General features: G+C 44.5%; 1 protein-coding gene across 1 annotated transcript in view; it reads right to left on the bottom strand.

The window, feature by feature from the left end:
- Positions 1–11031, bottom strand: part of CRISPLD1 (cysteine rich secretory protein LCCL domain containing 1) — a 43136-nt gene extending 32105 nt beyond the window's left edge. Inside the window, exons 1-2 of the mRNA XM_036437168.2 lie at positions 10574–11031; positions 9140–9462 (exon numbers count right to left, since the gene is read on the bottom strand). Of these exons, the coding sequence (XP_036293061.1) occupies positions 9140–9400 (261 nt within the window). The 5' untranslated portion in view covers positions 9401–9462; positions 10574–11031. The remainder of the gene's footprint in view (positions 1–9139; positions 9463–10573) is intronic.
- Positions 11032–14516: the final 3485 nt, after the last annotated feature.

The following is a 14516-nucleotide window of genomic DNA, read 5'->3' as shown; positions in this document are numbered from 1 at the left end:
AAGCCCAATGTCTTCCTGTCTCCCCAAGCTGCTAGGAAGCTCAAAGCTAGTTTGATACCCATAGCACTTTCACTCAGTTTTCTTCAACAGTGGGCACGTGAGGCAGAGGTGGGTTCCAACTCCTTTCCTCTCTTAAAATTGGCTGGCAAAATGGGTATCGAGTAACCAGGTGATTCCTGGAATCTCTCTATTCTCGAAGTTACTATAAGCTGAAAGATCAAGATTTGTTTGATTTGTTTGATTCCCAACAAATCAGAATGGAAACTCCCGCTGGTTTTTAAAAACTGCAGCTAGGGTTTGGGTGGATTTAGACCTGCACCTGATCAAGTCAATTTCATTCTTGAGTCCTCTCAAGATCTCCTTGAATTTTCTGAGACTGATGTGATTACAAAGGGGTTTTAGGGTGTGTTCACACTCTGGACACTTCTCACCACCACCCACTTCTAGCCACCCCATCCCTAGCCACCATCAGCTGTTAGATGGATTACTGCAATAGCAAGTCTCCTGTTCGCACCTTTGCCCCACCTCCCACCACCAGATGTCAATTCTCAACAAAACCTGAGTGATTCTGAGTGAGATTATATATCTGTCTGTTCAAATAGCTTAAATGTCTTCTCATCACCCAGACTGAAAGTAAGCCTTTACTCTGTTTCTGTCCTTTTCACTTAGACCTCTGGCCTGGTTTTCTACATCTCTCAAACCCTCCCACTCTGCCAGCCATGGGCCCCTTGCTGAGTGTGCAGATTCAAGGTCTTTCACTCCTATTCCAGGCAGGAAGAGCATTTTGCTGTGTGTTACTGGGCTCTAGACAGTGCCTGGCATATGGCAAATTCCTAATACCTGGAAGGAATAAGGAGCAGTAACAATTTCAACATTTTGTGGCATTTTTCTGGCTCTGGGTGTTGGACTCTTCTGTTAAACCACTTCCCTCCTGCCTTGATTGCTAAGACCCTAGATTTGCTGCTTACATTTAAGGAGGAATCTTTAATCTCCCAGAACTCCAGGATAAGTAAATAGTAATTTCAATAGAATCTCACTTTCTTCCCACAGGTATTGCCATCTACAGTACAACATTCAAAAAGAAAAATATGTTAATTTGAAAGTGTTAGTGTCTTAAAAAATTTTTAAGACAACTATCTATTCAAATTAAGGTTTTGTGAACTTTCAATTCTGTAGACCAAGATACTTAACACATAACTTTACTGTATCTAAATAATATCATTAGATGGGTTATTGCAATAGCCGGTCTTTCTGTTAGGTGTATTGATATTATTAAAATAAAATTACCTTAGGAAAATTAGATAACCTACTGCAAACAGAAATTTTTAAGCCTTAATAACTTTAAATAATGATAATATTCTTTGAAACCAGAAAGGCATTTCATGTACCTTTCAAGACATGTAAATTATCTACGCTAATAAAAGAGTAAGATGCAAATTGACCATACCATTGTGATGCCCACCAGCCAAACAGGAGTATGCAAATTAACCCAACAAAGATGGCAGGTTAATTTGCAAATGCAAGCGCCGAACGGCTGGGGGCAGGACGGAATAGTTGCGTCATTGCCATGGTGTGGACAGAGGTGTTCTGCACTACCCCAGACACTCTGGGCCTCTGGGCAGCATGGGAAGGCAGAAAGGTGGCTCTGGCCAAAGCGAAGATGGTGCCAGCAGCCAGGGGAAGGAAGGTCCATTCTTGCATGAATCTTCATGCATCAGGCCTCAAGTCCTATATAATAAAAGGCTAATACAGTGGTGCCTCACACAACGAACTTAATTCGTTCCAGGAGCAAGTTTGTTATGCGAAAAGTTCGTTATGTGAAACGCGTTTTCCCATAACAATACATGTTAAAAAAAATAATTCGTTCTGTAGCATAAAATATGCTAAGATGACATAAAAAAAGATAAATTTTTTGTTATTATTTTTATTTAGATACATCATGATATAAAAAAAATATTGAGTTTAACTTAAAAGGACGACTGCCGTGATACGTGCGTGATTTAATTCGTAATGAAGAACGATTGCCGCGATACGTGCTTAAGTTAAGCGCAGTGACTAACGACTGCCTGCAGTGCCTGCGCGGAAGGATACAATACATCGGCAGTGATCGTGGAAGCTCGGGCGAAGCAGTCGTGGAAGCTCGGGCAAAGCGGTCGTGTGAAACAAAGTTCGTTGTATGAATCATGAAATGAAGTTCGTTGTGTGCAGCGTTCGCTGTGCGAGGCGTTCTTTATGCGAGGCACCACTGTATGCAAATCGATCAAACTACAGGACTGGTTGCTATGACACGCACTGACCACAGGGGGAGTGCCGCTCAGCCAGAAGCCTGGCTCATGGCTGGTGAGCACAGAGGTGGTGACGGGAACCTCTCCCGTCTCCACAGCAGTGCTAGGGTCTAAGCCATCAGTGGGATATTCCGCACAGGGTTCCTGATTGCGAGAGGCACAGGCCAGGCTGAGGGACACCCCCATCCCCCCCCCGGTGCATGAATTTTGTGCACTAGGCCTCTAGTATCATATAAGAATAGGTGCAGATATTTTTGAAATGATTGAATTTTTTAAAATTACCAGGCAAGCTGAGACCGGTTTGGCTCAGTGGATAGAGGGTCAGCCTGGGGACTGAAAGGTCCCAGGTTCGATTTGTGTCAAGGGCATGTGCCTTGGTTGCAGGCACATCCCCAATGGGGGGTGTGCAAGAGGCAGCTGATCGATGATTCTCTCTCATCGATGTTTCTAACTCTCTGTCCCTCTCTCTTCTTCTCTGTAAAAAAATCAATAAAATATTTTAAAAAATAAATAAAATAAAATTACCAAGCATGTGCCAGTGTACAGGGAGAAAATGGTCTTTTTAGAAATCGTGGCAATAAAACCTTAATTGCAGTGAATTCCTGTCATTTTTAGCAAGATAAGAAATGTGTAAACACTGAGCTTTATTTACCTACATGAGTCCTGAGGCCATCATTTCTTTGTCTGCATTTATTCTGAATATTGGTCTCTAGAGGCAAATGCGGTAAGTGGACAGGAATTCCACAAGAACAGAGAAACTCACAAGCTAAGAACACTTTTTCAGGCTGAAGTTCAGGCTATGGACAGTCAGAAATAGGATAAAACTCAGACTAGCATCACCCTGTTCAGCAAACAAGGATGTCCCAGGTTCAGTTTCTGGAATTATCTGCTGGACTGAAGTCCAGAAGAAACTTGAATTCCACATTTAAGCATGGCCTTAGGGAGAATGTCGGTGGCAAGCAGGCACCAAGCCACTGACATGCCCCAGGGGCCACTGGCTGGTTGGCTCAGAGCCTCCCCCGCTGCCTGGCACAGGAGGGGTGCCCGGCTGCATTGTGTTCTGTCTTTGGAAATGTGTGTTCCAAGTCTCAACCATGGGTCAGGAAGAGCAAGCAGGCACAGCCATCCACCCTCCCACACACCTACCAATGTTCTCTAAAATACCTGGAGATAGTTCTAACAGTGAAAAATGGCGCATATAACTGGTCCCTGTGTCTTTTTTTAGGTAAAGTGTCCCAGTTGCTGAAGCACATTCTAGACTGGTACATTTTGTAAATCAATTTAGTTGATTTTAGTCAGCTATGTTAAAAATTTAGCCATCTATGTTAAAAATTTGTAGCAAGAGGTACCCATTAATTCATTATATTATTTAAATCCCAGAACTTTGGGAAATTTTTTCTATAATCCCAGTGGCTCTGGATTACTGGTCTGTTTACAGTACAGCGTGAATGTTTTTGAAAGTAATAGGAAAAAACCCTGCATTATTTGAAGCATTTACTCAGCTTCATCTCTCGTGTTTCCAAATTCCAGGCAGGTCAGTATCTCTAGTGTTGGTGACTGCCTACCTTACACACCTTTTCTTATTTCAATCTCTCTTACCTATCCTCCATATGTATCTCCTATATAATCCCACTGTTCCATCCACTCCTTCATTCAACGCTTATTTATTGAGCATTCAACAATATTGAATCAACCAATATTTATGGAATACTTCTTCTATGCTTCAGACCCGGGTTTGTAAAGAGAAATAAGGCACAATCCTTACCTTTCTAGGAACTCAAAGTCTTGGAAAAGAAAATGGACATGTAAATATTTAATTGCAACAACATGTTAATACTAAGTAGGCTTGAATAACGTCTTTTAGGAGCACAGAAGGAGTGGGCTCGGGCAGTTGTCAGCAAACTCATTAGTCAACAGAGCCAAATATCAACAGTACAACGATAGACATTTCTTTTGAAAGCCAATTTTTTTAAACTTAAACTTCTAATGCCACTTCTTCAAAATAGACTCGCCCAGGCCATGGTATTTTGTGGAAGAGCCACACTCAAAGGGCCAAAGAGCCGCATGTGGCTCTCAAGCTGCAGTTTGCCAACCATGGGGCTAGGGAATGGGTGCACCAGAGAACGTCTTATAGAAAGATGCTTGTACTTGGTCTTGAGGAAGAGTTGGGGAGCAGACAGGGAGCACAGGCATTCTGGGCACACAGGAAACTGAGCAAGGAGGCACAGAGCACCGCCCCCTTTAAGAACAGTGAGTAGTTCAATGTGAACACAGATTCTAATATACGCAAGGGAGTTGAGGGACAGGGGCATATTGGATTGACCACGCCTCCTTATCTAAGCTCATCAGCCTGGACTTGAACTGTGAGCAGCAGAGAGCTAACACAAGTTTTGTGCAGCTGAGTAACCACCCCAGATTCGTTTGAGAAAACAGAGATTTAGTAACAGGGAGGAAGGGGGAGTAAAGTAGAAAGAAAGTAGGAATGGACTGGTATAGTCTGCTGGCTGGGAGCCATGGTTGCTAATCTTGGGGTGAGTAAAGGTTAGGATGCAACAGAAGAGATTTCTGAGACAGAATCTACAGAATTGGCTGGAATTGTGCATTGATGCTTGTGCGTGTATGTGGAGTGGAAGTGGGTGGAGAGCAGGCAAGAGTTGAGGATGCGCCCGATTTTCTGGGTGCTGCTGTTATTGTTTGCTTAGAGAGGACTGGGCAGGTGTCAGTGAGAGAGAATCCAGGGAGCGGAGTGGGAGGACAGGAAGGGGGGGAGTAAAGGTTAAGAGATGAGCATTTTCTTTTTGGACACCTTAGCTTGAAGAAACTGTTGTGTAATATTACACAGCAATGACCCAGGCAATAGAAAATATGAAAATGCATCTCACAGAAGATGGCTGGATGAAGATCTAGACTATGGAGCCATCAATATTTGGATGATATTTATAATTGAAGGAGTAGATAAGGTCCCAAAGGTAGGGAGAAGGCCTAGCGAGGAGACTTGGGGAGCAAAGGGTTAAGAGATGAGCGGAAACAAGAAATGTGATAAAAATAAAAATAAAATAAAATACATAAAATAAAAAAAAACACCACAGCAAAGTAAAAGAACAAAGAGCTGGGGTCTTACAACCCATGGAAAGGTTTGAAGAAAGAGAATATGCTCAATAGTTCAAATGTGTTCCCTCACTCCAGCCTGTGCAGTTTATATCCTTACAGCAATGTCACCAGCGAGGAAAGCAAAGCCCAGGATGGCTGCTGATTGTCGGAGTACACATACCAGGAAGCAGACCTGTCGCTGCTATCTAGGTCCAAAGACAGTTTGCTTTCCCTCGACAGTCCATTGCCTCTTCAACAACAGCTTCATTTGATAACCTGAAAGCTCTAGTTTCTCATTTTCCCTTAAACTAAATGTGGGTAATCTCTCTCCTTAGGATCACTGGTTTCCATAATCAATAACTCACTCTCCCCTTCCTGATTCTGCCACCGGTCTGTCATCAGTCTAACTGCTTCCGTTCCTGACAACCAGCCTGCCACCTACCTACCTCTCATTTCTCATCCTCCACCTCTACCTGAGATACGCCCTCCACCCTTTGCCACAGCGGGTGGTGGTCCCGGACATCTTCCCCCCTCATTAGCCCTCACCGCGGGGAATATCCCATTAGTGTCTGCTCCCTTGGCAGCGTCCACACACAGACAGAGTGTGGTTCTCTCTGCTTACTTGAAATTTTCCAACTGTGTCTATTCTTCTCAATCAGCTTATAAGCTCTTCAAATGAAGATGTGGTTTCCCGGAGACAATTTTTAACCCCAATAATTAAATGAGTGTAAGAGTAGGAGAAGGGATGTATGTTAGTAGGTGTGAATGTGGCTTGGCTGCCACAGGTTCAAGGACAAAGAATAGCCCAAATAAGCACCACATGTAAATAAGGTAATTGGCTATTCCAACTGTTAATGTCATGTGACCTATAGAGTATAAGTGGAGGCATTTAGCACAGAGAATTGCAGATTTTACAGGTAACAGCTCTTCAGCAGGCATTCATTTTTTTTTTCCTTAGAATAAACTCCCCTTAAAAGAACTCTTCGAAGATCAGTTGAAGGACTTGTATGCATGCATATAAGCATAACCAATGGACACAAGACACTGGGGGGGGGGTGGAGCGAGGGCATGTGTGGGGGGGAGGGGAGGAGAAGGGAAGTGGGGGAAGGTCAATGGGGAAAAAAAGGAGACAGATGTACTACTATTTGTAATACTTTAAACAATAAAAAAATTTCTTCGAATAAATTATGTTTTCACAAGGTTGATAAACATCTGGACTTATTACGTAATACATACATGAACAGTATTTCAAATAAAGTAATATTGTTCTTTTATCCTCCCCTTAAATGTGTATTCCAGAAAATGTGGGCCAGCATTACAGTTGGGCACTGAACTCCCAGCAGCCCAGCTCCCTGCCAAGTCACAGTTCCCTCCCTGGCTGGTTTCTGAATCTACATTTCAAGGACAGAATGAAACCAGTGAGACTCACAAGCAAGTCGGATAAACAGCCCAAACCAGACACCATACAATAGACAGCTATTTTCTTTGGAAGTCAGACATCAGAACGAAGCACAGAACTGCTTTCATTATTTCCATTTCACTTGAAACACACATAAATATTCTCAGATTGTTTTTGTGGGTTTGAACTCCCAACTTCTTCTTTATTTTAAATAAGAAGCAACGGAACCCTCCTCCACGTGGAATAAGCCTACGGTGGCTGCCTTGGGAAGACCCCATACTTGGCTCTTTCTGTTTGAAAGCTCACAGATGAAGAAGTCATGGAGTTTGTTTACTTTGGACAAACACACAGTTAGAAAGGTGAGACATTACTGATGTCATTTCCTGCAAAGAATTTTGTAAAGAGATAACAATTTCCTCAGATATTCTATTTAAACAGTATGTGGATACATAAAATTAGGTAACGGTATATGTTTTATTAACACCTCATGAGACCTTGCAATATGCCTGATACTGAGTTAATTTTATTTATTTATTTTTTATGTGTTATTGATTTTTTACAGAGAGGAAGAGAGAGGGATAGAGAGTTAGAAACATTGATGAGAGAGAATCATCAGTCAGCTGCCTCTTGCACACCCCCTCCTGGGGATGTGCCCGCAACCAAGGTACATGCCCTTGACCGGAATGGAACCTGGGACCTTTCAGTCCACAGGCCAACGCTTAATCCACTGAGCCAAACCAGTTTTGGCCTGAGTTAATTTTAAGTAAGTTATCTCATTCAACACTCACAACAGCCTTCAGAAGTGAGTACACATGCTAGGTAGACATAAGGAAATGGAAGGAGAGTTGTCTACAGCCTCAAAGCAAAAGGGTATATATAAGGGCCAGAATTTAAACACAGACAGCCTGGTTGCTGGGGCCCAATTCTTAATCTCCGCTGAGTTCTTTAGGGTGAAATAACCTCCCAGTGAAAGCTAAAATAATATAATGCCATATTTTGTAATGGGTAATGTAAACTTTGAAGTCCCATGTTTAGTGGGACTTACCCATCAAATGAATGCAAATGCAGGAAAAAAAGAAAAAGGAGAATGCATTGAAATTAACTGTACCCTGCAATGTATCCCAGGAGAAATGTTATCTCAATAGTCATTAAATAAATTTGCCACCACCAACGGTTATTTATTATCAGTCTTTGATGGTGCATTCCTAATTCATGCAAGGAGTATAAGAGGTTTTTGAATTTTTTCCCTAAAACTTTAGGATATAAAGTAGTATTATTAATGACTTACATGCTAGTACTCTTAAAAAAATAATGTGGTTCCCCAACTTGTTAGGTCACATATTTTTATTTAATCCTTTGCCCAGGCTGATTTTGACACTTCAAAGTTCACAAATAAATCCAGAAGAACAAAACAGCACTCAACATAAATCCACCACAAAAATGTAGCCTTTATAATAAGTCATTACATATTTGTAAGAAATAAGGGCCCATTTGAAAAAAAAAAGTTAAACATATATACACACACATTCATATATACATATTTTGGGGCAAAAGTAGTTTTACAGTTGTAAGTATGCAAAACACAGAGTTTATTCTTGTGTTATTATTTATTAATTATGGTTTTATTTTCCATATGGACAACTGCAAACCTACTTTTGCCCCAGACTGTATAATCAGCAACCCACAACATTTCTTCAAATTATTGGTCCCTGATTTTTCAGATCCACCACTCATAAGAATGTTCCATTGGTTAAAAATTAGAAAGTAATTGTCCTACTAAGTCACTTAAAAGCAAATACACCAGCTGCTCACATTTTCAGAATCGGAATGTTCCTGGTAAGAGAAGAATTTAGAGCGCTCAGTAGAAGCATTGACATCTCATGGTATTTAATTCTACTCTGAAATCCTAAAAGCTCTTAGAATGAAATGAACACTAATAGAAGAATACAGCCAAGACCGGTGTGGCTTAATGGATAGAGCGTCGGCTTGGGGACTGAAAGGTCCCGGGTTAGATTCCGGTCAAGGGCATGTACCTTGGTTGTGGGCACATCCCCGGTAGGGGGTGTGCAAGAGGCAGCTGATGATATCTATATCTCATTGATGTTTCTAACTCTATCTCTCTCCCTTCATCTCTGTACAAAATCAATAAAAATATTTAAAAAAGAAAAAAAAAGAATACGCATAAGAAGATACTCTCGAAGAAAATCGTTTGTGGGGTTTTTTTTTGTTTGTTTTTTGTCATACAGGACAAATGGTAAAAGATTAAATAGCAGCACGAGGGCATTTAACCAAGCGGGTTGAAAGCATAACAATAAAAAAACAACAACACATTTCTTTGTACATACCATCAGAAAAACGTCCTTACCATATACTCCATGTTAGATGCTGTTGGGTACACCTGACTTCGTAATTTGTTATGGAGGTCCAAGATACTCTGCATGTCATTGTCTGTGATGGCCCTTTTCCCTCTTTGCTTGGCCGTCCACCACTCACCATCCTCATCCAGGTACTTTTCCAAAAGTTTTTCCAACAAAGTGGCGTTAGGCACGACCATGGCTGGGATTGCTTTAGCCATGAATAGCAGCACTGTGGTCACTCTGAGCCACTCCCACGCGGTGCACTTCATAATGAATGATCTCAGGGTTTCCCTGGGAAAATCTCCAATTCAGGCTCCTCCACGCCTTTGGGCTATAATGACATGCAGAGTGATTAACATGAAAACCTAGGCACGTATTCATCCTCTAGTAATAAAAGTAAAACTGTTGCAAAGGGTGTGCACCAGTTTGATTTCTCTCTATATGCCAACGAATGGACATGCACTTTTGAAACAACTAATCCCACCCATTTTTTCCTCCAAAGAACTTAACACAATGAAATGTATTGTTTCCCAGAAACAGACAATACATTTTCCAAAAAAATAAAAAATAAAAAAATAGCAAAAGTAGCCAAAAAGAGTCAAAGCTAGAAAATAATTTCTGAATCACAAGGCTCCACATAGCTATCATTACACAGCCAGCCTGCAAAGGGCATTGCCTATCTAGAATGTGTTATATCATGTAAACCATGTTTCTGTGTTCTGAGGCTTTACTTTGATCCCAGAGACCTAGCTACAGTTCACAATCAGAAAATTTTATTGACTTTTTACAGAGAGGAAGGGAGAGGGATAGAGAGCTACAAACATTGATGAGAGAAACATTGACCAGCTGCCTCCTGCACAACCCGCACCGGGGATGTGCCCGCAACCAACGTACATGCCCTTGACCGAAATCGAACCCGGGACCCTTCAGTCCTCAGGCCGAGGCTCTATCCACTGAGCCAAACCGGTTTCGGCGAGGTGGCTGTTTTAAAAGGAACACAAAAAGGTATCCACACCTAGCTCCCCGAGGACAATCAGAGGGCCCAGCGAACGCACGCGAATGCATGATTCGGGCCCCTGGAGGAAACCTTCTGGGACCCAGACGCCGGCCAAGAAGACCTCCATCACTATTTCCTGGAAGTGTGCCTACCACCCTGCGGCCCCCATTCGATGGACACAGTCCACCGGCGGCATCAGAGCGTCCCCAGCCACGGGCCCCAGGCGCACGGCTCTCCGACCCTGGAGACCAGCGCGCGCCGGGAGGAGGGTGAAATTCTCAGTCTCTCCCAAGCACCAGCGCCCCGAAGTCTGCATGGCAGCTGCTCCCCGGCTGCCCGCCCACCCTCGGGTCTGCTCTGCAAGTTGGTTGTATTGAAAAGCAGGGATTAGGAAGAAGAGGAGGATGCGTGGCGCCGGGGCGATGCGTTTTGGAAACACCCTCACCTCTCCAGTGTGAAGCTCCCCCTGCGAGCGGAGCCCCAGCGAGCCGGCCGGCCTGCGGTCCACGCTCCTCCTCGGGCCGCCGCGCTCGGAGTCCCCTCCGGGCAGGACCGGGCGCCGCGCGTCCAGGGCCACCGGGGCGCAGACGGCAGCGGGACCGAGCCTGGGCCTGGGCGCTCCAGGGGCACCTCCCCGCGCAGCCCGCACAGCTCAGGTTGGAGCCGGGGGTTGGAGCGCAGGGTGCCGCCTGGTGAGCCGGCAGGGGTCCGAGCCGAGCCGCTCCGAGCGCCCTCTGCAGGAGCTGGGTGTGGGGCAGCGGCGGGCCCCGGCGATCGGAGAAGGCTGGCGGCGACCAGGGACTCCGGATCCGAGCGGCGGCTGTGCGCGGAGCCGGGCGCCCGGAGCTTCCCCGGCTCGCCCGGGCCCCGGGCATTTATTGCGGTCCCAGCGCGCGCACGTGACGTGAGCGCCCTCCTCGCCCACCCCCTCCCCTCCTCGCCCACCTCCTCCCCTCCCTCCTCGCCCACCCCCTCCCCTCCCCTTCTCTCCCACCCCCTTCTCTCCCCTCCCAGCCCAGGACCGGCGCCAGCAGTGGGCGCGCGGAGCAGCCGCCCGCCTCTCCAGGGGCCCCGCGAACCAGGACGCTCGGCCTCCGCGGGGACCCTGGGGGAGGTGTATGCTGGGAGAGCCCAAACTCCTCCCGCCCCTCGCCGCTCCCGCCTCCCGGTCCCTCCCAGAGAAGGTGCAGAAATGGTTTCTAAGGAGCCTTGCAGAAAAGGAGCTGCCCGGGAGACCGGCGGAGGGAGGGGGGTGGTGTAAGCAGTCTTTGCGCAGGGAGATGGGAAGTTGCTGGAGGGGAAAGGGAGGAGAGAAGCGCCTTTCCTTTTAGGTATTTTCCCTAAGGGGCCGCCTCTGTTTCCAAGAGCCATTCTCCAGAAATCAGAAATTACTTTTTTGGCCCCTTTAAGCCTTGATGGGGACCAGATGGGGAAAGGGTTTCCTGGGGTGAAGGTGGATCTCTGACTCAGGATTGGGGGACCATGGAGAGCCCACTTCATTCTTCAAGGATGTGGCATTCGCTTCTCAAGTTGACCACAGCATATTTTTTTTTCCTGATGATGATGATGATGATTATGATGTAGACATTTATGGAGTTGATCTAAAGTGTGCAGTGAACTAATTTATCAGAGCTGTGTGGACAGGAATTCAAAACCCAAACTTAGCTGGGAGGTTTGGCTCAGTGGATAGAGTGTCGGCCTGTGGACTGAAAAGTCCCGGGTTTGATTCCAGACAAGGGCATGTACCTTGGTTGCGGGCACATCCCCAGTGGGGGACGTGCAAGAGGCAGCTGATTGATGACTCTCTCTAATCGATGTTTCTAACTATCTTTCTCTCTTCCTCTCTGTAAAAAAAATCAATAAAATATATTTAAAAACAAACAAACAAAGAAACAACCCAAACTTAGAGAACTGATGGTGAAATGAGCGAGTTCCCTTGCTGTTCACACTGCAATCTGGAGTAGGAAGATTATTAATTCTAAATTCACAACGTCTCACCCTCCTGAGTGTGGTGTGGCTTCCATGGGTACATTTTTAAATTAAGAAACAATTTACTGCCAAAACTAGTTTGGCTCAGTGGATAGGGCGTCAGCCTGTGGACTGAGCGTCCCAGGTTTGATTCTGGTCAAGGGCATGTACCTTGGTTGCAGGCACATCCTAGGTGGGGGGTGTGCAAGAGGCAGCTGATCGATGATTCTCTCATTGATGTTTCCAACTCTATCCCTCTCCCTTCCTCTCTGTAAAAAACAAAAACAAAAACAAAAAAAACACCAATAAAATCTATATTTAAATAAAAAAGAAACAATTTATCTTTGCTTCACTCCTGTAGTGAGTGATGATTTGAATTTCCTTTATCTCTAAATGCTGGAGTATGTAGCTTATGATCCAATAAAGTAAAACATTCTGATAGTAACTTCGAAAATCATCACAAGCTGCTGCCTGTCTCCACCATCCAACTACACTCCATCAAACCGAAAAATTCAGATCCAGTCAAGAAAAGGGCAGCATCACCCACCAGAAGGTCACAAAGGTGAAGGGTTTGGGCAACACACTTTCTTTCTTTCTTTCTTTAAATATATTTTATTGATTTTTTTACAGAGAAGAAGAGAGAGGAATAGAGAGTTAGAAACATCGATGAGAGAGAATCATCGACCAGCTGCCTCTTGCACACCCCCTATTGGGGATATGCCTGCAACCAAGGTACATGCCCTTGACCAGAATCAAACCTGGGACCTTTCAGTCCGCAGGCCGACGCTCTATCCACTGAGCCAAACCGGTCTCGGCAGGGCAACACACTTTCATAGAAGGTGTAATTTTGCAATTTCATAGCAGCGTAAGCACAAAAAGACTATTACAAATAGTTTTTTATAACCCTCATGCATATATTTAAAAGGAGGGTTATAACAGGGTTCAGAAAACGGGCTTTTTTCCCCCCCCTAAAAGTGATGGACGGCCCTGAAGTTTGTGGTCAAAGAACCATCATGTGTTATAGCAGACGAAGAACACGTTTCTACACAGCAGTTTTAATGAGGTATCATAAAGCATACCGAGCATCAAAGACAGTTAAAAGTAATAACATCACTTGAAACATTTTCAAAAAGAATCCAGTTTAGGAAGAAGGCAACGAAGAAGAAGAAGAAATGAAATGAGCCAAAACTGGTTTGGCTCAGTGGATAGAGCATCGGCCTGTGGACTGGAAGGTCCTGGGTTCAATTCTGGTCAAGGGCATGTACCTTGGTTGTGGGCACATTGCCAGTAGGGGGTGTGCAGGAGGCAGCTGATCGATGATTCTCTCTCGTTGATGTTTCTAACTCTCTATCCCTCTCTCTTCCTCTCTGTGAAAAATCAATAAAATATATTTTTTTTTAAAAAGAAAGAAATGAAATGCATTGACTCTGGAATGTTCCCGTTATGAACGCTGTGCATATTGTATACACATTACACATCAGACACCTACAGACTTACATTAAAGAAAATAAGATTCGGTTTTAGGTTTCAGTGCCAACACTTTCTCCAGGCAAGAAAAAAAGTTTACATTCCTTGTTTCTGTTGGCTTCCAATGTGGTACTGCAGGTCATACTTTTAGGTAAAGGAATGACTTAAACATTCCCGGTACGTCAACATTCACATGCCTGATTTAATGTATCCACATAATCTGGAAATACCATTTTAAAGCGTAATCAAACGCCATAGTCTCAAAGATGATACTGTTCCCATTTGTATTTGTTGCTGAGAACTATGTACGCAGACCGGAGAAAACACCTCCACACAAAACTCGTGTAAAAGTGGCCCTTTGGTTCGTGGCTGAGGCTGTTGCTTGTAAAGCCCCGGTTGTTTTTAGCATGTCTACTTTCTTGTGGCGGGCTCTGGTGGGTTGCCTAACCCAGCCAGCCTTTAACCCCTTTCTTTCAAACCCATAACTCTCAATTAGCTGGGGGTGTTCCCCCTTGCCCGGGCTGGGAAACCAGCATCCTTAGAAGGTGAATGCTGGTCAGTCAAAGGAAGGGGAAAATGAACTTGAGGGTGAGGAGGGGGGTTAACAAGGGTTTTCCTTTGTGATAAAGAGAGATGCACAATGAGAAGGTGTCCCTTCAGGGGCTGATGTGTAAGTTTGTGAAACTTAAAGATGCAGGTTTTATTGTGCAAAGAAAGAGACAATCCTGAGGACAGAGACTTAGCATCGTGGCTGAGCAGAAAGGCAGATGGTGCCTGGGGCTTCCTGCCATTGACCAATCATGAGCTCCTACCCTCCATTTTTCTGGTTATAAGAGACAATCAATGTATTGTTTAGGCCACAATGACTTGTTACCTGCAGCTTGGACTTTTCTGATATATTTCTACAAAGAAGATACTTTCCTCTGGCAACATCGTATTTCCTCCTTGCTGCT

Source organism: Pipistrellus kuhlii, unplaced genomic scaffold, assembly GCF_014108245.1.
Source record: "Pipistrellus kuhlii isolate mPipKuh1 unplaced genomic scaffold, mPipKuh1.p scaffold_m20_p_14, whole genome shotgun sequence".
NCBI lineage: Eukaryota > Metazoa > Chordata > Mammalia > Chiroptera > Vespertilionidae > Pipistrellus > Pipistrellus kuhlii.
This window is presented reverse-complemented; position numbering and strand designations above follow the sequence as displayed.